The 20,275-nt window shown below is 38.9% G+C and overlaps 1 protein-coding gene across 12 annotated transcripts in view; it reads left to right on the plus strand.

Annotated features, from left to right (window-relative positions):
- The first annotated feature begins 521 nt into the window (after positions 1-521).
- Positions 522-20,275, plus strand: part of LOC125898059 (RNA-binding protein Musashi homolog 2) — a 302,500-nt gene continuing 282,746 nt past the window's right edge. For 11 of the 12 annotated variants that reach the window (XM_049591666.1, XM_049591667.1, XM_049591665.1 and 8 more), the window contains exons 1-5: positions 522-712; positions 1,037-1,077; positions 1,370-1,451; positions 1,975-2,059; positions 14,430-14,471. In XM_049591666.1, coding sequence (XP_049447623.1) covers positions 651-712; positions 1,037-1,077; positions 1,370-1,451; positions 1,975-2,059; positions 14,430-14,471 — 312 coding nt within the window. In that variant the 5' untranslated portion in view covers positions 522-650. The remainder of the gene's footprint in view (positions 713-1,036; positions 1,078-1,369; positions 1,452-1,974; positions 2,060-14,429; positions 14,472-20,275) is intronic. The other variant, XM_049591672.1, reaches the window with a different exon arrangement.

Genomic DNA, 20,275 nt, shown 5'->3' on the forward strand with positions numbered 1-20,275 from the left:
TATCTTATGCTTAGATATATGCTTATGCTATATCTATGCAATGTATTATTATTTCTGTCATTATCAATATTATCAATAAAACACTTGTGAGCCATAGCAATCAGAATAATTCAAATATTAACATGCAAATAAGACTTGCCCCACTTTTTTAGCTTCTTTCTGAGGGACTATATTGCACGGCGGAGGAATATTATTGCAATTAGTAAAAGTAATCACGCTGCTGCTCTGCAAAGGTTTACTTGTCGGTTGAATAATGATACGCAAACGTTGCTAATTAAGAATAACATTTCTTGAACAAAGATTTTTTTCTTTAATGTTATGTGTCCACTGATTTAGAAGAGCAATAAGCCACTTTCACCTCTAGTGGCTTAGTGCTTAATTAAATGACAAATCGGAGGATTGGTTTGCAGATTGCCTGAATTGACGTCAATTGGATTGGTTAGGTGACAGAGGCAGGCTCCGCCCCCTGTGGGCCAAGGTAGAGCATGCTGAGAGAGGGAGGAGGGAGCAGGGGGCTGAGCTGATCCCACGTGTGACGCTTTCATTCCCGGCTCAGTAATATTCTCATAGCGGGGCTTTGCATATCTCCTGCCGTATCTGTGTGTGTCTGTCACTGTTACTGTAGTCCCAGCCTATAGTTTGAAATAGATATGGAAGGAGACGGGAGTCAAGCCACATCCGGAAGCCTAAATGATTCACAACATGACCCGGGGTAAGAATCTTTCTAAATTTAATCCTAAGGTACGATTTTTTTCATGTTACAACATCTTGGAGAGGACTTCGACTGCCGTGCTGGATTCGTCCCCACAGTACGCACTTAAACCGTGCACGGGTCTGTTTCCAGATTCAGTTTAAAGACCTCAGCTTTTGTAGCAAGAGTGGCCTCCCCCTTTTATGTAGATAGACTATAATTACCAAGCGCGAATGTGTTTTCATAGTCTTCCTTTATCCTTTAAGGTCGCTTTTAGAAGTAGTTAGTCGTCAAAATGGCCGAACTGACATCTGGACTCACTTCTGTTGTGTTTTCCCCTTACAGTAAAATGTTTATCGGTGGCCTCAGCTGGCAAACCTCACCAGGTGAGACTGTTATTCTCTTTTACACCGTATCCAGTATTTCTTGTTGTTTTGTCGCTGTGACTGAGTGCTCGTTGTAGCTGCTGGCGGTGTATGTGCGAATGTGCACTGTGCAGTAGTGTACTGTATGGGATATCTCACTAGTGTGTGCGCACGATGTTATTTTTGATCTCCGTCCATCTGAAGTCCTCTATTCGACCCCTATGCGCATCGCGGGGTGTTTTTTGCAATACAGTGACAACAGCATGCCCATATGTTTCTGTCAAATGACCCGACATATTTTCTCTATTCACAGACAGCCTTAGAGACTATTTTAGTAAATTCGGAGAAATAAGAGAATGTATGGTGATGAGAGACCCCACGACAAAACGCTCAAGGTAAATACAGGGCTTTCCTACTTTTCCTTTGCAGTGCATGTGACGATATCGCTTACTTTGTCCGTGTTTAGTGTTAATCCAGCGTGTATGTGTGTTTCTGTGTCCGCGCGCGCATGTGTTCGTGTGTGTCCCTGTGTGCGCGCGCCTGCGTGTGGTTTCACAGCAAGCCAGATAAGCTTAAATGCTCACTGCTGTAAAGCTGCAGCCGAATGCAATTTGACATTGACTTTGTGACTGCAGCACAATGTTGGTGTAGTGTCGTCTCACATTGTAACATAGCAAATAATGATCAGCAGTGTCCCCAGTTTCTGTTTCCAATCTGCCACAGGACGTCCATAATGTGGATTTTTTAATACATTTACACAGAAATATTGCAACAATATTAAGGTTATATGAATATTAAGCCTGCTGTTATGTGTTTTATCATGGCGAGTCACTATATTTGTATTTGCAAAAAAACAGGTTATTTTGTGTGTATACATTTTAATATTGTTGTTTTTTTGTCTCTGTCTTTGTTTTGCAGAGGATTTGGGTTTGTTACGTTTACAGATGCTGCCAGTGTAGATAAAGTCTTAGCTCAACAACACCACGAATTAGACTCAAAGACGGTGAGTTAATTTGATCTACACTTACATAAGTGTTTCTTCCTTGTTGACTGTTTGCACTGCTCTGCCAGTGGAGACCCCCCTGTCATAACTGTGTGACTTTTTACTGCCTCAAGGCCTTGTGGGTAAACACCTCTTAGGTTAACAGGCTGTGTGGATCAAGGTCATGCATAAAGGCTAAATGCATGATGGTCCCTTCAACACTAAGCTTAGCAATAAAACACAACTCCGGGCTGAATATTATATGTGTTCACTTTCACTTCTGTGGATGAATGGGGCGGACACGCCCCCTTCTTCGCTGCAGCCACATGTGCAGTGTGCACATATCTCATGTTCCACTGAAGGGCGTGCTGTCTCAGGCGCGTTGCCTTGCTACTGTTTGACCCGGCAGATATTGCATTGTATCACGCCTGATGCACTGATACTGCAAGTGTGAGAAATAGCAAACAACACATATGCCTTGATGTCAAAATCAAAGTCCTGTACAGTACTGTGAATACACTAAACAAAAGAAGAGTTAACTTTTGAAACAACAAAGCTGTCATGCAAACTAAGTAGTTACTGTCATGTTAAATAATTTCATTATATAAATATAGCAGAGTAACAGAAATCCATGACCATTATAAATGCATGTTTAGTTTGAAATAATAGTCTGAACTGACTTGCATAAATAAGGCAATTGATCCACAGACACACACGTACACCCATGTGCTCATTTCCGAAAAACTTTGAACTATTGTGGATTCTACTTGCCCTTTGAAATTTGTCAGTGGATGAATAATTAAAGATGCTAGTCATTTTTGAGAGATGTCTGTAGTGATGGATTAGACAGGGTTCAGCTGAAATCGTATTTGTCTGGGATTTCTGCTCGCTAGGTGGTAATATCCAGATATGCCAACATAGCTTTGGAAATGGAATAGTGCACGTTGAGGAAACATAGTGCTTCCTTGGCTGAAGGCAACGCTAGATGGAGGAATATTTTGAAGGATTTTGAAAGACAAATAGATTGTGCTTAGAGATACTCTGAAATCTCTAAATTTGTACAGGATATGGTGAGTAAGTTTAAGATTTGTGGTCCGTTGTATATTCTTGAGCTCAAGTGTGATTGGCACAGAACTTGTTCTCTCTCTCTTTGTTTTTTTTTTTTTACCTTACCTTATTTCCCTCCAGTTCTTCAACTGCAAAGTTTCTACTAATGCGGCTGCTCTTTTTTTTTTATTATTAGAAAGCTCTGAGTTTTCTGGCCAGTTTTCAGAGCAGCTCAGTGATGGAGGCTTTACTTCTCCAAATGGGCTTATGGGTTTAGTATTTCTACTGGTCTAAAAATGAGTTATTTACCATTATATAAAAAAGACACGCATACCTTTCTAGAATTATTGATAACACTAAGTCAAAATGCATTATGGGGCAAAAAGATGGCGGGCATACAGTTGATAATTAGTTTTCTCTTCCCCTCAACCTATCAGATCCATCCTCTTATGTAATTTTAAATCTCAGGTGGGTCAGTCTAACTCAGACGTTATGCTTTAGTTGTGCTTTAGTGCTCCTGTGTGTTATGGGAATAAGAGCGATGAGGACATTCAGCGGCCTCTCTGTTGTGATTCGGTGAATATAGAGAGAAGACAAAGTTCTTGGCAGTGAAATGACCAATAAGTCCGACTGATGGCGTTGCAAATATCTATAGAGGAGAATATGTAGCAGCAGGTTAGGGGGCTGTTTGAAGGGGCAATGATACAGACATACTTTGATGCAGAATCTGGAGCAGTTTGACAACTTCAAGCTTGACATTTTGGATGAACAACTTTGTGACAGCTTGACAGCATATAAATATATATACAGCAAAGGTCGGAGGGATATGCGTGAGGGAGGGTTGCACATAAAAATATACTTACACCTGGGACTTGTCCTGTGCAGCCCCAGTCTTTTACTGATGCCCGATAAATGGAGCAGTCGTTGGTTCAATGCCTTGCCCGAGGGCACTTTGAGAGTATTGGCAGCAGGAAACCGCTGAATTCCTTGTACGTTTAAAATGATTCTATTAAGATATTCATTGGATTTAACTTGATGACCTCATGCTCATAGCAGCACAGTCTCAATCTGCTGCTGCTACTTCTGTGTTGCAACTGACTTATTGATTGCAAAATAGTTTTTTTCACCCATAAGGAAAAGGTCTTTGGTACTTTTTTCTTATATTAAAGTTACTAAACTTTCCCCTGCAGCTTATACATACTGCTGTTATCAGAATGTAGAATATGCTTGACCTATTTTCTTATGTATTATGCTGGAGTTAAAACACAGGGTTTTCTTGCTGCTATGAAGCATATTAAGTGGCATGCAAAATCTCTAATGTCAAATTACCATTTTGAGATGAGCCACCTCTGTTTTATCTCCAAAAGATACACACAGTTTTGCGGCGACAGATGTGTACATAAACAGTTGTATTATATCACACTTATTGTAGGCTATAGGTCATATTTGGCAGACTTATGTCATGCACTTCAGATCTGACAGTGCCTCACCCTGAGAACGGAGCAGTGACATTTTAAGGTCTGACATCCAATCATCATTTTCTCTGAATTGTGGCTTTAGTGCACAAGCGCAGCAAAGTTCTCCAAACTTGTTGCACATCTGTCCTTACTTAATTGGCATGTCACTTGGGGCTTGTTGTGAAACCTTTCCTTTTTTATTATATTTATCATTACCTCTGTCAGGTAGTCTCTCTCCTAAAAAAAAATCTATATGTTGTGTGGAAGTGGATTTTCATTCCAGATTTGTTAAGGTATTTCTTTTTGCCTTTGTTAGATAGCATACAGTAGAGAGCTGACAGGAAATGAAGGGAGAGAGCGGCCTGGCCAGACTCGATCAGGGGACGTTGTGATTACATGGTCGGCGTCTTAAACCCCTGGGCCACCAGGCTGCCTCAAATAAATGGATTTTAATGACCATTAACATAATCATATTGGACGGTGACTTTTACACAGTCTATATTTAAAAAGATACAGAGCCAAATTAGTTTTGCATTCCTGTCTGATGTTAATGAAACAATTTGTTTTGTGCATGATTTATTTGCTTCGTTTCCCTGGCCATGTATTTTGTCTCCATACCCTCAAACTAGAAATATATTGATGATACTAATAGTCCCGTAATAATATAACTAATGGCTTCCTCATAATAAATAACAAAGTGAAGCTATGTGTTTTTTTGCTTGACATTTTTGTAATCGGATGAGTGTTTGACAGTGTAATTGACACGCCAAAGATCTTGAGTCAAATACATGCAGAAATTGATATTTCCTAGCTGCTAATGTGCTGTTGTTTATCCGTCGGCGTGCAATAGAAGATTACAAACCTGGGGCAGCTGTCTGTGTTGTTTTCCTCACTATTAGTCATTGGGCTGTATCTGCTGTGCTGTTGTATATCTTAACGCTCACACTATCAAGATCGCATTGCATTAGGATCTATCATATCTCTTTATAAAGTTGCTCAGCACGAATGGGTAGACTGAAGCGGTCCAGCAAAATGTGGATGGTTCTTGATGTGTTTGCAGATGTTGGTTTGATATAAGCCTCCTACTTTTTTGTGGTGCTTGAATGAATTCGTACCAGTGTTTATGTCCTTAGTAACCTTGGAGGGAGTGAGTGGCTGGAGGTGCTGTGACTGTGAACAAGTTGAGTCATATTATTCGTACAGGGGAAGTGGAAATCATGCCTAATTTGCATTTTTTTTTACTTGTTTATCACATACAGATATAGTTGGGTATGTGAATAAAATTAATGAGGCTTTCTGACAACCACAAACACACAGTATAGTAATTATTGTTAAATAATATTAGTTAAAAAGCAAATGAAAAGGGGCAATTCTTGCTTTGATTGCACTGATGCCTCACAGAGAATTTCAGTATGGAACATCATTTTAGCCAGTGGCACCCCCGGAAGTTTTTAATAGGGGTGGCCAGATGGGGCCACTCAAAGTCTTGGGGTGGCACCAAAACCAAAAGCCATAACTAAATTTCAGGAATTCTTTTGTGCTTTTGTAGTACATAGGCTAGTTAAAAAATATGTCAGTATGAGAGTTAAGAAATCTAATACTGATATACTGTGCACGTCATTTTACAGTTAATATTAGTAATTATATGATGTGCATAGACCAGTACCAGAATACCACTCAGATATCTTGAGGTGAACGTTCAAGGGACCCCTTTGAAAATCCCCATGCCAATTTTTCCCTCGCTAAAGTTTAGCAGAAATTTGAAGCCTTTTTTGCTCCCTTTCAGACAAGCTCGTATAACACGGTGACATGGTATAGCTTAAAAATGCGTGTGCAACAGAACCCTCAAAGATAGTAATGTCAGCCTCCAATTATTTTTTATCAAGGGGGCCAGCGGGGCAGCAATTGGGGCCCCTCTTGGGGGTGCCACTGATTTAAGCCTAACATTTCCCTGTTGTTTAGATTAATAGAGCTGTAGAATCAATGTAACATTCACAACAATGCCAGGATATGCGACGACAGGCAAACCATCACAGTCTTCCTCTTTTCTTTTTTGTATTGTTTTTTTTTTTTTTTTTGTAACCGTGTGCTCTGCCTTTTGTCCGGTTATGAAAACACTCAGACGAGGATGAATGTGAATGAGACATATGGAGAAGCACAGCCCGGGGCTTCAAAACACACATGCTGGTAATTCAGAACATATTTACCATTTTTCATGATGCTTTGTTCGGTTAAGAAATATGCAACTCACAGCATCTGTTCCTGAAGATGTTTCGAGGCGGCCCGGTATGAACAGGAGAGATCATAGTACATGATTTTGCATTTGAGACGTAACAGTTGAGAGCTTAACAAGGCAGCAGATTGATTCCAGGTTGGCATCTTTTATTGTTTTATGTAAAGCGGTTATATAAAACAAAAAAAAATAAAATTAGATAAAATATTCATCGGGGACCTAGCAAAGGTCATGTTTGAATGCAAGATATGAATTTATCATGACTGTGTGACACCATTCATCTGCGTTTAAACAGCATAGATACAGTTTCAATCCTAATTTCTTGCAACCTGTAAAACTCATAAACATCTACATTGTAAGGTAAACATATTCTGTGTTATTGAATGACCAGGTCAGCCCATACACACCGTTTTGATGTTTTTAAGAGAGGCAGGAAACAAGCCAAGAGGAAAGGAGAAGAAAAAGCATGGATGAGCAGTTGCTCTGGGCACATCTAAATTCATCAGATAGGATTTGGAAGTAAAGTCAAATCAGTGAGCTCAACTCTGACTTGCTCTTGTTTAAGTATAGCAGGTGCTCTGTCTTCTGCAGTTAATTATGGCTGAAGGCGTTATTAGTTCATGCTGTATCTGTCTCTTGTCGGTACATACAGAACATCAGATGTTTGTCAAGGCAGTAATGTAATATCTTGTGTAATACCACTGAATCTGGATCATACTCATAATGGTGTTGCATATTTATTTTTAGAAAAAAAAAAAGATGTCCAATTTCCTCGTTGAGCGTGAGATTTGGTAGCATTCTCATTATTGATTTGATGAGCATAACAAACTGCCTTTTCGAGGTGTTATTCCACTGCAAAAAAAAAAAAAAAAAAAAAAAATCAGTAAAAGATTGACAGCACAGATATTAGACATTTTATGTTTTAATTTCTTGTCTAGTCCGTTGGTATCACACGGGCACACCTGTGGACCTGCTCGCACACTTAAGTTGGGAAAAGCTGCAAGCTTTGATAAGCCTTTTCCTTTTAGCTTAAACACCACATCATCATGCTAGTGTAGATATGTCTTAAGAGAGAGGAAGAGAGTTTACCCAGGAGCCGCATTAATATATGAAATCCTTTTATAAGATGTGAACTTAAGATATAGGCTGTTTCTCTGCCCTGATCTCCCACAGTCGCATGCAGAAGCAGCCCACAGAGACCCTGTAGTAAAAGGCTGTGGAAGATAAAAGATGGCGGGGTGGTGTTTGAAGGGGGCGTTCCTCTTCATCTGTTCTCATTTATTATATTGACATATCAGGTTGTATGATGTCTTGAGGATATCCACTTTTGTCCTGCGTGAGATCATGTTTCATCATGTAAGAAAGGTGTACTGAAATTATTAATTTGAACAAGTCCTGTCAGGGTGATGTAAAGAGGCTATAAGGTGAGCAAATACTTACCAATACTCTGGAGAGGCCCGTTTTGCTTTAGACTGAGGACAAAGCTCTTGACACTGACTACAGCTGTGTGAGATACGACATCTTTAGCATGCCGCTAGTCATGCTCTTGTTCACTGCATGAACTGAACTGTGTAAACTTGCCTAGATGCTATCTGAGATACCCACACTGCAAACAGCACACATACCATAATTGCAGAGCCCTTTGAAAATGACATCACATTAGAGGCTGCCAGTCAATTGTACATAACAAGTACGGGTGCCATTACATGGTTACAGTAATTTTAAGAAAAAAGGACCCTGAAGTATATGGCCTACAGTATAGTTGTATATAACAAATGCCTGTAGTAATCATACCCTTATTACTTGTAAGAATAATTCTCTTCTTACAAAGAACACTCTGAGTGCATTTACAGTTGCATTAGTATCCCAGTTTTGTTCTTATTAGGGATATGAAGTCTCCATGTAACTTGAGGTACCTGGTTATTTACATCCCTGTATACAGGTTTCTAACAATATCCAGGTTTCTGATTGCCTGTGTCTTGATGTCTCACTATCCTAGTCACTATGCTCTGTACAAACAAAGAATGTTCAGAAACCTGGAAAAAGTGTTTACATGCCACAGTATCCTGGTTTCTATCGGAGTAATCCAGGTAGCATGTTTTTATCCAGGTTTCTGAAACCAAGAAAGGATGTACAAAACATAGCCGGAATACTCCAAAATCCTGAACATAACCAGGATACCAGTGTGCATGTAAACACACATAATGATGTGGAATTTGTCATGTGTAAATTGGGTCTGGCAGGAGTATAAAAGTATGGTTTTGTTGTGGCTCATTCATTAAAAGCAAGTGCAAGGTCAACTCCTGAGTGGCTGTTTTTCAGCATTTTAACACTTTTTACTTGGGCTGCAACTGCAATTGTTTTCATTTTTTAATTTGTAGATTATTCTTTCAAGCAATAAATGAATCGATAAATAGTTTGACCTATATAACTTAAAAACGTAAAAATAATAGTTAAATAAATTTAAAAAAACACCCGTTGCAGTTGTCTGGAGCCCAAGGTGAAGTCCTCAAATGTCTTGTTTTGTCTGATCAACATGGAAAAGCGTCAAGGTTTCACTTTGGAGGAGCTTAACAAGAGGTAGTTTGTTTGGATTTTTACACCTCAGTGCCGATGAGCCATGGCTAGAGGCGTTTTTTACGTTAGGGGACGTACGTACATACAGACAGACAACCCCTAACGTACATACGTCACATTCTTGTGAACGGGATATCTCAAGAATGCTTTGAAGGAATATCCTCAAATTTGGCACAAACGTCCACTTGGACCTCTGGATGAACTGATTAGATTTTTGTGGTCAAAGGTCACTGTGACCTTGTTCATCTCATTGTCATAAACACAATATCTCACAAACACCTTGAAGAAATGTCTTCAAATTTGGCACAAATTGAAATTATGGTGATTGTAAAGATCTTCTGTGCTGTCGGGTTGAACGTGTGTGTGAAGCATCCATGTTTTAGAATATGTATCGTCTTTATAGCAACATCCATATTAGAAGCATTGCCAGCTGTCATGGCTACATATGAGTCTGGGCATTCATGGATGTAAACTAACGTCAACTTGACTGGCTTGTGGAGGCATACAGCTGCAAGACGATAATTGTAGTTTATTTAAAATTTACTGCGACGATTATTTAATCGTTAAAATAGTTGCAGATTAATTTGCTTTGGAATTACTAAATGACTAATCTTTGCAGTTCTACATTATACTGTCAAACACAGCCATTTTGGTCTTATCTCCCAGATGTGTTTAAGTACTGCCTCTACTTTGCAACATGTAGAATACCATGCTTATAACAAAGACAACAGTGGACACTGTTGGTGTACATAAATCAAGTCAGTCCCTGTAAAGTTTTTTTCTTTGTTCCTTAATGAATTTTACAACCCCAACGACCTTCATACTTCCACTGTATTAAACAGTACACACAAAGTAAATTCCAGGTGTTTACCTGCTTAATAGTGCTGGTTTCCCTCGTTTTAGCAGTTAATCTGGCAACCAATAAAACATAATGTTCAAAGGTGGAGTACATTCATATTCAGAGCAGACTGTTCATTCAGCTCCAAGTCAGGTTTCTAAATATCTATGTTCTGTTTGGTTTGTATGCGCAGCTTGTGATGTTTCCACGATAAAGACATTTCCAAGAGGGGGATTAATAAAGTACTTTTACTGCTACTAGATGATAACTACAGCTGGATGGGAGGTCTAGCTTTCGTCTCCAGAGTTATGTGTTCTTAATTTATGCGTTTTAATGTGCTTTTTTGTACATATTCCCTAAAAATTGCCTTCTCTACTTTGACATCAGCTTGTGATTTTTTCCTAGAAACCATTTTTAAAAGAGTAACCACCAAGAGAGTATGCCTAAACTTGTTGCGTTAAGATGATGTAGGTGGAGAATGTGAAAATTACACTGAAAGCCATAGCACAGCAAGGACAAGAGAGTGTTTCTTTTCCCCCAACCTATTAAGAAAAGTACTGTCTTGAAAAAAAAAAGATGGACCAAAACATGCACAGTTAATCACTATTTTTTTGTAATTAGTGTTAAAAAATGTAAGGTATTGATAGATGAAACAGACTTGAGAGGAATAACATTTGCAAGTACTGTGTGTGGTACTACTGAAACAAGCACTACCCAGGTCCGGTTGACTGATCCTAAACCCTGATGGTATGTGTGTTACATAACAAAAATGTTTCGGGAAGGAAGTATCAGGTGAAACAGAGACAACACAGTCTCTGGTTCAAAGGCACAGTTATCCAGCGAGAAGGGCAGTGCATATTTTATTTCTTGGCGTTACGTATGAAGGCACTTTGTACATAAAAATCACATGCACATGAATATGTAAAGCAAAGGGAAACAATTGCTACATCTCCCCTCCTCGTGTTCAGATTTCTCAAAGGAGTCATTCATCATAAGTTGTGACCTAAAAAGGTGCTGCTACAGGATTTCTCAGAAGGATTGGTTAGTAAGTCCTCCTTGCCTAATTTGGTTGCATTGCTCTGAGTGTGATTTAAACAATCGGCAGTTTCATAGCCTCATTGTGAACACAATTCTGTGCATATAATTGCCTCTTTTTGATAACTGTAGTATTTTCAACAGACAGAAAGCTATATGACCTCCACTGCTGCTGTGTTTAAGTGCTCTCTTATGCATGGTGAACAGGAAGCTTCGTAGTGAATAGAAATTCTCAGCAGGACCGAAAAACAATTAGTTTACGCAGTGTTGAAATGAGGTTTGATGTGTATTGTATAGGCTTAAAAAGTACGATACATTACCAAGTATGTAGGACTTTGGTATTCAAAGCATAATGTGTTGTCTTTGCTCAAATAGGGTGCACAAAATAATTGAGTTTGAATTGGTTATGCCGGGGGCTAAGTGCTAAAACAAATCTTTAAATGAAATTCATTACAAGCAGGGTTGCCATACCCAGGTGTTATTGAATTCATTTCTCATTTTGACTTGATTTAGAAAGATAACAGTAATAACTGAGACTGACAGAAAAGATGACAATGACATTGCACATCATGGTTTCCCTTCAAACACATTAAATCGTAGTCAGTCTCATTGGCTTAATTGATCTGTGCAGATGGTGTCTTTTTGTTCTCGCGTTCTTTAATTCACTTTCTTTCCATTGTTTTTCTCAGCAGGAAGAGATATCTTTTTCTTAAATATATCCATCTGTGCTCAAGGAGTAGCTCTTATGAATGCTGAGAATTGGCACACTAATTGCAGATTTTTCACTGTAACACACAGCAAAATATGGAACATAAAAATGATTCTCTGTTAAACACATTCTGTTAATACCATGTCAAAAAGCACATTTTTATCTCGTTTCTTAAATTTTCGTTGGTATCCAGGCAAGGACAATTTAGGATGACATTACTGTTTGAGATAGCTCCCCCTCATTGTGAGTGCAAGGTCGATGAGACCCCCCACCACATACCTTCATACCAGTGAAATTAACGAGGAAAATGTAGCTAATGAGATAACAAGCGCAAGATGGAGAAACAGGCTGATCTGACGCATCCTCCTGGTTATTTGGCAATATCTGGAGGCGTCAGCGGCCTCAGACTCTCATTTTCTCCCTGTCATATTCAATCAGCCATTCCTGCCTAAAATAAAAGTGAGCCTCTGCTGCGACCATGACCAGCAGAATGGTGGCGTGGCTGGCCTCAACACTAACTTTTCCTTTCTTTTTTGTCTTTGAGGCAGTTGTGGTTCTTTTTTTGGTATATATCAGTGGACAGCAGCGGAAGATAATATTTGGTAGCTCCAATATTTTGGCCAGTAATCAGCAGTAATTAATATGTGCTTTAAAGTCCATTGCCAAATGCAATGAATATTGTGCCTGGACTGTGTCATTGAACTCCATCAATTGTAGAAAATTGGATACAGTAGGTAATGAGGTCAGTGATATTGGCCAGGTCTTATCAAACCCTCATAAGCGGAGACACCTCAGGTGAAAATATAGTTTTTCATGGTCTGGCCAATTTAGAGGTTTTGAGCTATTTTGCTTCCATAGATTGTCTTTTTTTTTTAGACTAGTGGTGGGAAAAGACTGAAAATACACATTTAGGTTTTTCTTTAGTTTACATTACTGCTCTGGAATCTATGCAGAAAGCACATATTTAATTAGATAATGCATCATTTGCATATATAAACATAAAATTTCAGAATACTAATGCAAAAAAGTCTTTATATAAGTATAGTCCACTGTACACTGTACAGGCCTTTTGCTCAATTGTTTTTTTTCTCATACTTTGAGCTGGAAATCTCCACTTCAGTAGCACGTACATACAGTGTACTTTCCAGTTTTATTTCTATCTATATTCTGAAGGTTTTCACAGAGGGGTTTGTCAATATATAATTTATAGCCTAATTTGTAGAACATATTGTTCCTTAAAACATGGCAAAACATTTTTATGGCTGTTGACAGTATTTTCTGAGTCATTTTCTGGAGAGATAAAAACAGATATCCAAAATCCCCTCAGCAAAAACCTTTGACTCTAGTATGCCAACAAAATGAAATAAGAATTTTACCTAGCTTTATCCAATATGCAGATTTCTGCTGTGGAAATGTATGCAAATTAGTGCATGTTTAATTAGATAAGGCCTTATTTGCATAATCAAAGATAAAAAATGTCAGAAAACTTGTAATGCAAAAAAGAATTGTCTTAATGTAAGTAATCAGTCAGGGAAGTTTAATAATTAGTGAAAATTTTTACCCTATTCACCTGAGGTGTCTCCCCATAGTAACAAATTTTGTTCTGCCATTAGTCAGTGCTTGTATAAATTTTTGAAGTGGAGTGTATTTTCTTTTAACCTAAAGCCCTGCTGCCCAGTGACAATCCTGACAGACCTACCCAACTTGTAATCAAAGCAGTTATTGGGCCAAATCGCTGTACCAGTCTAATTATTGGCTTTTGCAGAGTAGGAATTAATGTACTGACTAATAAGGTTCTGTCATTGCGTGGTGCATTTAATGATAGCTTACAAATAATGGTCAGTGGGAACAAATTGATTTAATAATGCTGAATAAAATGATTGGTTGGTGTTGGTACTGCTGCTATTTGGGTACAAGGATGCTAAGCTACACATAGCTATACTTAAGTAAAAAATAACTCACCCTAACCTTAACCAGAGGCGGGGGCCCCGGAGGAAAAATGACAAAAGTCAGGTTTTATGTAGCAAAGCCTTTATGCTCCTAAAAAATTCTCCTTCCTACATTCTTATCACCACTTTGTTGGGCCATTCATGTGCACTTAATTTGTAATTGCAATAATTTTGACAGCTCTTGAATGCAGTGTTAGTGTCAAAAAAAATGCTCCTCAAATTCAAAGCAGACTGTCTGTATAGCCACTGGCTGATTATGCAGCTTTTCTTAAATCTTAATGGCACAGATAAATTGCAATCATTGTGAAAATATCACATTTTAATACATTAAGTTCTGAATATGTATAACTGCTATTAAAATCCTGGTATTTATTCCTGACCACAGAGGATTTAGAAATGTTACCATGTGAAAGCTTGCACTCTGGGGTCCCTTTTCTGGGCTTACATTGTTAGACATGTTTCCAACACCTGTTCATTGCTTTTTACTCTCAGAATATGACAGATTTTCTTTTAACAACAATTTTGCTATTCTTTTCTCATTCTCAGATTGATCCTAAGGTTGCCTTTCCACGTCGCGCCCAGCCTAAGGTAAGAATAAATTGGTCACTAACCCTGCTCAAAGAAAATGATTATGTCTCATGTCACTAGCTTACCTAATTTTGTGTGCTCACACAGCAGATACAAAGAGGCAGTGGATGTCTGTTTGTTATTGTAGAGAAATACCTAGTGTGGCTCTGCTGTTCTCACCTTGTCTATGCTATTTCACCAAAGCAATTAAAGTTGGACATATTAGACTTAAAGGAAACATTCAGCATGATTGAGGTTATGTTGGTTTTTTTGTATCACCTCATTGTTTTATATCCAAGTCATTTCTTTCCTGTGCGTTTATGCTTCTATCTGCATTTCATCCCTCATTATAGTTGTTTTTAATGTCTCACTATGTCAAAATAATCCCCTGCCAATTTTAGTCTGCAATAGCATGAATCAAGCTTTATTGTGTGTTAATGCAGAGCATAAGTGTGAAACCATTTACATTGGTGACTCATCTGTTGGCATGACGTGGTTGTGACTGACAGGAGGCGGGCTCTGGCTGCAGAGAATGTTAGTGATTGGTTTCATTCAGGTGTGGAAAGGAGGACATCTAAGAAAGTGGAATCAAGATCCCCCTGTCTTATGTTGGCTGTTAAAGTGTAGAGAGTAATTACAGAGTTTTATTTTTTAGTCAGTAGTCTGATAATAGTAAGAAATGATTGGTGACTTCTCATTGACAGTGATGAATGACATTTACTGGGGTGAATTATAAGTCTGTTGAGTTGAATGGGATTGAATGGCACAAGTGATTAAGAAATATCTTTAATTGTGGTGCATGCATGTTGAAATGGTCACAATTAGCATTGAAACAATGGGTGATTTAAAAGATAAGCCAATCACGGAGGAAGTGTTGTACGAGCTCATGATGCGTATTATCTTTTTCCTTTTCTTGATTACTGGTCTCGAGCAGTTCTATTGACGATTAAATATTCAGCGTGTGCAGATGGTGCTGTGGCGTATAGTCGAGGGCTTTGGTGACATGCCCTCTCACACCATCCCCCCAGCTTTAGTGTGAAGGCTATAGCAGAGTACAGTGTAGCGCTATTCAACATCGCTATCAGGGCTTTTTCCACCTAAACCAGGTGGAAATCGATAATAGATTTTCTCCTTCCCACTGGATCAGAGAGAGGCATTGTTAAAGAGTTGGTCAGGTTTCAAATGAGGAATTGGCAGTGCAGGCTTTCAAAGCCAGAGCACATGGTGACTTAAGGATATCGGCATATGGTTGAGAAACTACCAGTGTTTCTCCACGTTTCCTTACACGCCAAGTGTATCATTTTAACTTCGTCTGTTCGGAGCCTTGCTTGTGAAAGCCAAAGGTGCAATAAAACAGCTCAGATGGTTGATGATGCTTCCAGTTTTTAAGTGAACAAGAAACTCCTCTTGCTGTCGTGGTTATTGTTAATCTTTTTTTTAAACAGTGTTATACTCTTTTTTTTTTTTTGTAGCAGTGACTCAGAGAGGGAAATACAATATTTTTGAGCTGTTACAGGTCTTAAACATATTTGTCATTCTACCTTGCGTGGTTCATAACTCAGTGTAATAATGACACCATAACAGAATTTGTGGCCCTGCAAAAGCCTTGTACCAATGATTTATAAAATGGCTATAGGGCAAGCTTGTTAGAGACGAAAAAATGGTTGTATTGAATGTGGATTACAAAGGATCTTAAAGCAATGGGATTAAGCCAGATAGATTAACATTGCATGGGTTTGTACTTTATGTTCAATTGATTTAAGACCTTTAAAAGAAGTCCCATTCTGAGGTTCCCATTTAGAAAGTCCTCTCTGTTTTGCATTTGCTTTCTTTTGTCCCTCTTTCCCCTCCACTGTCTGCCCGCCCGGCTGCTTATGCAGCTGTTGAATAGGCTTCGTTCTTGTTTAAAGAAGCTCGCCTTGGCAGGTGCCTCGGTGGCACGGGCTTCGGGGAGCAAATCGTGACGAGACCAATCAGCGTTAATTTTCTCACGGCTAACAATGACCTCACAAGTAACCCTGCCAATGACCTCCCGCTGCTGAATGCTGCAGTATGGTAAAACTATACAGTATGTACAGCACGTAGAGTAATGCTGAAAACAGACATGAAGTGAAGGTGAACACAGAGGACATTTCACTGTAAACAACTGAAGGTGTTTGCACCGGGATGACAGGATCACAGGAAAAACAACTTGTATCAGCAGGCATAACTGACACTGCCCCAAAGCATGGACATTTCCATTATAAAGAGACGGTCAGAAACAGACAGGGAGAAGTTTGGCAACAAATAATCATTAGGCTATATTGAAAAAGACAGCCGGCAATCATTTCATTTAAATGTCATGTATGACAAAGTCACCGTGCTCAGAGGATCTGTATAGGTACCTACAATTCTTTAGAATTTTTAAGTGAAACATTTATATTTATTAGGCCATTATTGTGCCTGAATTGTAGGTTATTGTCATGATAAAATATAATTGTGACAAATCAGTCACTGTGTTCGGATTACATCTGCTTTGCCCCTTGTCTTTGGCCATCTTCTGAGAGGATAACCGCAGGTCCTATAGGTCCAGGTCCCTCAAAGAAAACATGCCAAAGAAAAGCAAACTGGCACATGCACATTTCTTATGAATTTTGTCACGAAATTAAAGCTTCTCCTAAGACTTAAAAGTGAACATTTTGTAATAGAAATAGCTGTGCTTAGAAGCCGTGTCAAAGGTATCAATGCAGACGAGTCCACAGATATTCATGGATTAGGTTTCTTCTGTTGATGATTGACAGATGAGAAATAAAAGGATTAAACAATGATGTGATGCAAGGTGCATTATGCACATTCATTTATACCTTGTCTCCTCCTAGCCTGTTCAGCTTGGTTGGGGTTAGCAATGGTTTTATTAGACAGGCAGCTAAAAGTAGCTTTAGAATTCCAGGATTTCAGCATACAGAAAAAAATATTTAATTTAATGGCATTCTTGCAATAAAGATATGATATAATGATTATGGTTGAACTTATTTCTGAAAATATGAATATGAATACAGATATGATAAACAAAATATTTTCATCACCTTATCTTTATGCCTCCATGCAGGCGACAGCCATGGCCAGAGGCATTATGTTTCCGGGTTGTCCGTCCGTCTATCCCATTCTCATGAACTCCTGGAGTTCTTTAAATTTGACACAAACATCCACTGTGACTGAAGGATTAACTGATTAAAATTTGGGGGTCAAAAGTCACTGTGACCTCACAAACCACATTTCGGGCCATAACTCAAGAATTCCTTTGCTAATTATGACACACAAAGGTCTAATAGGATAAAATGATGATGGTGATACTCAATTTCCAAAAGGTCAAAGGTCAACCCTCTTTGCTTCCTTTCCATGGATGACAAGCAGGACAGGGGGTTGCCTGTTTCTCTGGGAGTCCAACACTAGCTCATTGGTTTTGCTGATATTGAGATGCACCATGTGACAAAACTCGAAATATTAAGTCTTAAAATTCTAGTTTTGCTATGATAGCATGACATGACATGTTGGATCCCAGGATATTGGTTAGGGGATGTGGCTTCTTATAAGCGTTAAAGCTCAGAGGTATTTCTTTTTTTCTGAGATTGGTCCTTATGTATCTCATCTCATTATCAATGTAGATATTGGATGCTGGTTTAAACTAGAGATGCACCAATTTATCGGTTGCACATTCGTGACGGTCGATACTCACCTTGTTATTTGGGCAAATAAGATGGCATTCACCTATGGCAGTGGCTGGTGTTTTTCCGTTGTGTCACATCAATTATGCGCAGGCTTAGGAGCAGCGCTCGAGACTAACAGTGTTTCGTCGTCTCGTCGTCCCAGGGACAATAGAAAATGTGTTTGGGATTAACAGATCTTTCCTGGAACACGGCTGGGAAAAAGAATACAGTAAACTCACTATGGACACATCAGGGGATGCATCCTATTTTTCTTCTCTGATGATACTTAATTGTGAACAACAGTTCTTTGTCGACAAAGGCAGGGAGAGAGCTAGTTAGCAGGCAGCTGGTGGACGGAACTATCTGTTGATGGAAGTTGCATTGAGTTACTTTATGATGCGTTAAAGCTCTGTTCATCAGAAATGACTATTGTGCAAAGGTAAATTATAGTGCTCTTCTGATGTGTTCAAATGTAATCTTGTAATATATAGTTTTTCAAGAGAAACCTGAATAAATACAGTTGTGTGAAGGAACAATTTGTTGGCGTTTTTCCAGCAATATAAAATGAATATTAGAGAGGAAATTATATATATATATATATATATATATATATATATATATATATATATGTATATATTGAAAAGGCTTTTGAAGCAGTTTTGTTTTTAAATGTTTTTCGTGTGAAAGAAGGTTATTTAAATTAAATTAAATAAATGTGTATGAATCTGTGCTCATTCAAATGTAGTGTAATGAAGGACTGAATGACTTTAGAACAGTTAAGTTTTTTTTTTTTCGTGATGAAGATTTCCTTATTTCCCTGGAATTAAAGGGGAATAAATGACAACAAAGACAAAATAAACAATGATAAAAAAAAACCCAATTGGTTTCAGTATTGGCCCAGAACATCACTATTAATGCATCCCTGGTTTAAGAATCTGCCTCAGCAGTCAAAGATGTTTGAACCCAACCTTTACCTCCAGCTGGATTCTGTTATACATAAAAAATTATTCTACTTTTTACACCAAAATAATTCAAGTGTTGTTTTATATGCCCAGTCCTTAGTTTTTCCTTTCTATTGAGCCTGTTGTGATACTGTTTTAAAAAAAAACCCACATGCCTTTTTAGTATTGTGGCTGTGTATAGAAAGTGGTAAAGAAGACAGAGATGAGATGATGCTGTTACCTTGTTTGATATTTTCCAGTAAGGTTCATACTGAAAGATGTAAACGAGGCTTGCTCTCAGTTTCCTGGAGAAATCAAAGCGACGGTTTCCGCCGACATTGCTCAAGATTTACCACTCAACTGTTGGCGTCATTACCGCTGCTGCCGCTGCTTTTGTTTCCCACAGTGGAGTCGCACACAACCATGGCATGTCCCAGCATGATTTTAATTGCCAGTGGGACTGTGGCCACTTCAGTGGGAGATGAGTTCTGATGGCTTGTTATGGAAATGAAAGGAAGGAGCAGCATCCATTTACAGAGCAATGGGCGTAACCCTTTCCTTGCACCTCATAAAGGGATTTGCCGTGTAAGCCATCCCGAGCAGGTTGTCACTGTGTCTCTGGCAGTCTTTAGGATGCAGAAAGAAAGACTCTATCTGTGCACAAATAGATGTGTACTGCACAGAAGCAGCTGTGACAACACTTCCAGAAATTCTGTTTATTTTGTTTGCAATGACAGTTTTCTTTCCTGAAACTTCTCGTATTAAACTGCTTGCGTTAATGTCAGTGAGGAGGAAGACGAGCTGTGCTAGTATACTGGTTGAGGTAATTCTGGGCTATCAGTCAAAAATACCATCTAAGCACTGCCCCAAATCTTACTCCAGCCTGTGACAGCTGTGACTGTGGCTTCCCTGTTTGTGGCCTGCTGTTCGTCCACTACCCATGCTCTGCACACTTTCTTGTTGTAGATCTCCTGTTCTGCTGTAAGCCAACCAGTGTCAGGGAATGGTTTTAAGAGCCAGTTCTGCAAGGGATAGGCAGCGTCTCCTAGGATGTAGTAGCCAGCATTCACCCCACTGATGTTCCTGGTGTGAGCTGGGAAGTGGTTGCCATGGCTGGCCAACTCCCGCAATGTGGACGGTCTCAAAACCCAAGCATGATGCAAGCTCCCAGGCAGTCCTGCAAACATGTTCCAAAAAA

This window comes from Epinephelus fuscoguttatus, linkage group LG12 (assembly GCF_011397635.1).
Source record: "Epinephelus fuscoguttatus linkage group LG12, E.fuscoguttatus.final_Chr_v1".
Lineage (NCBI taxonomy): Eukaryota > Metazoa > Chordata > Actinopteri > Perciformes > Serranidae > Epinephelus > Epinephelus fuscoguttatus.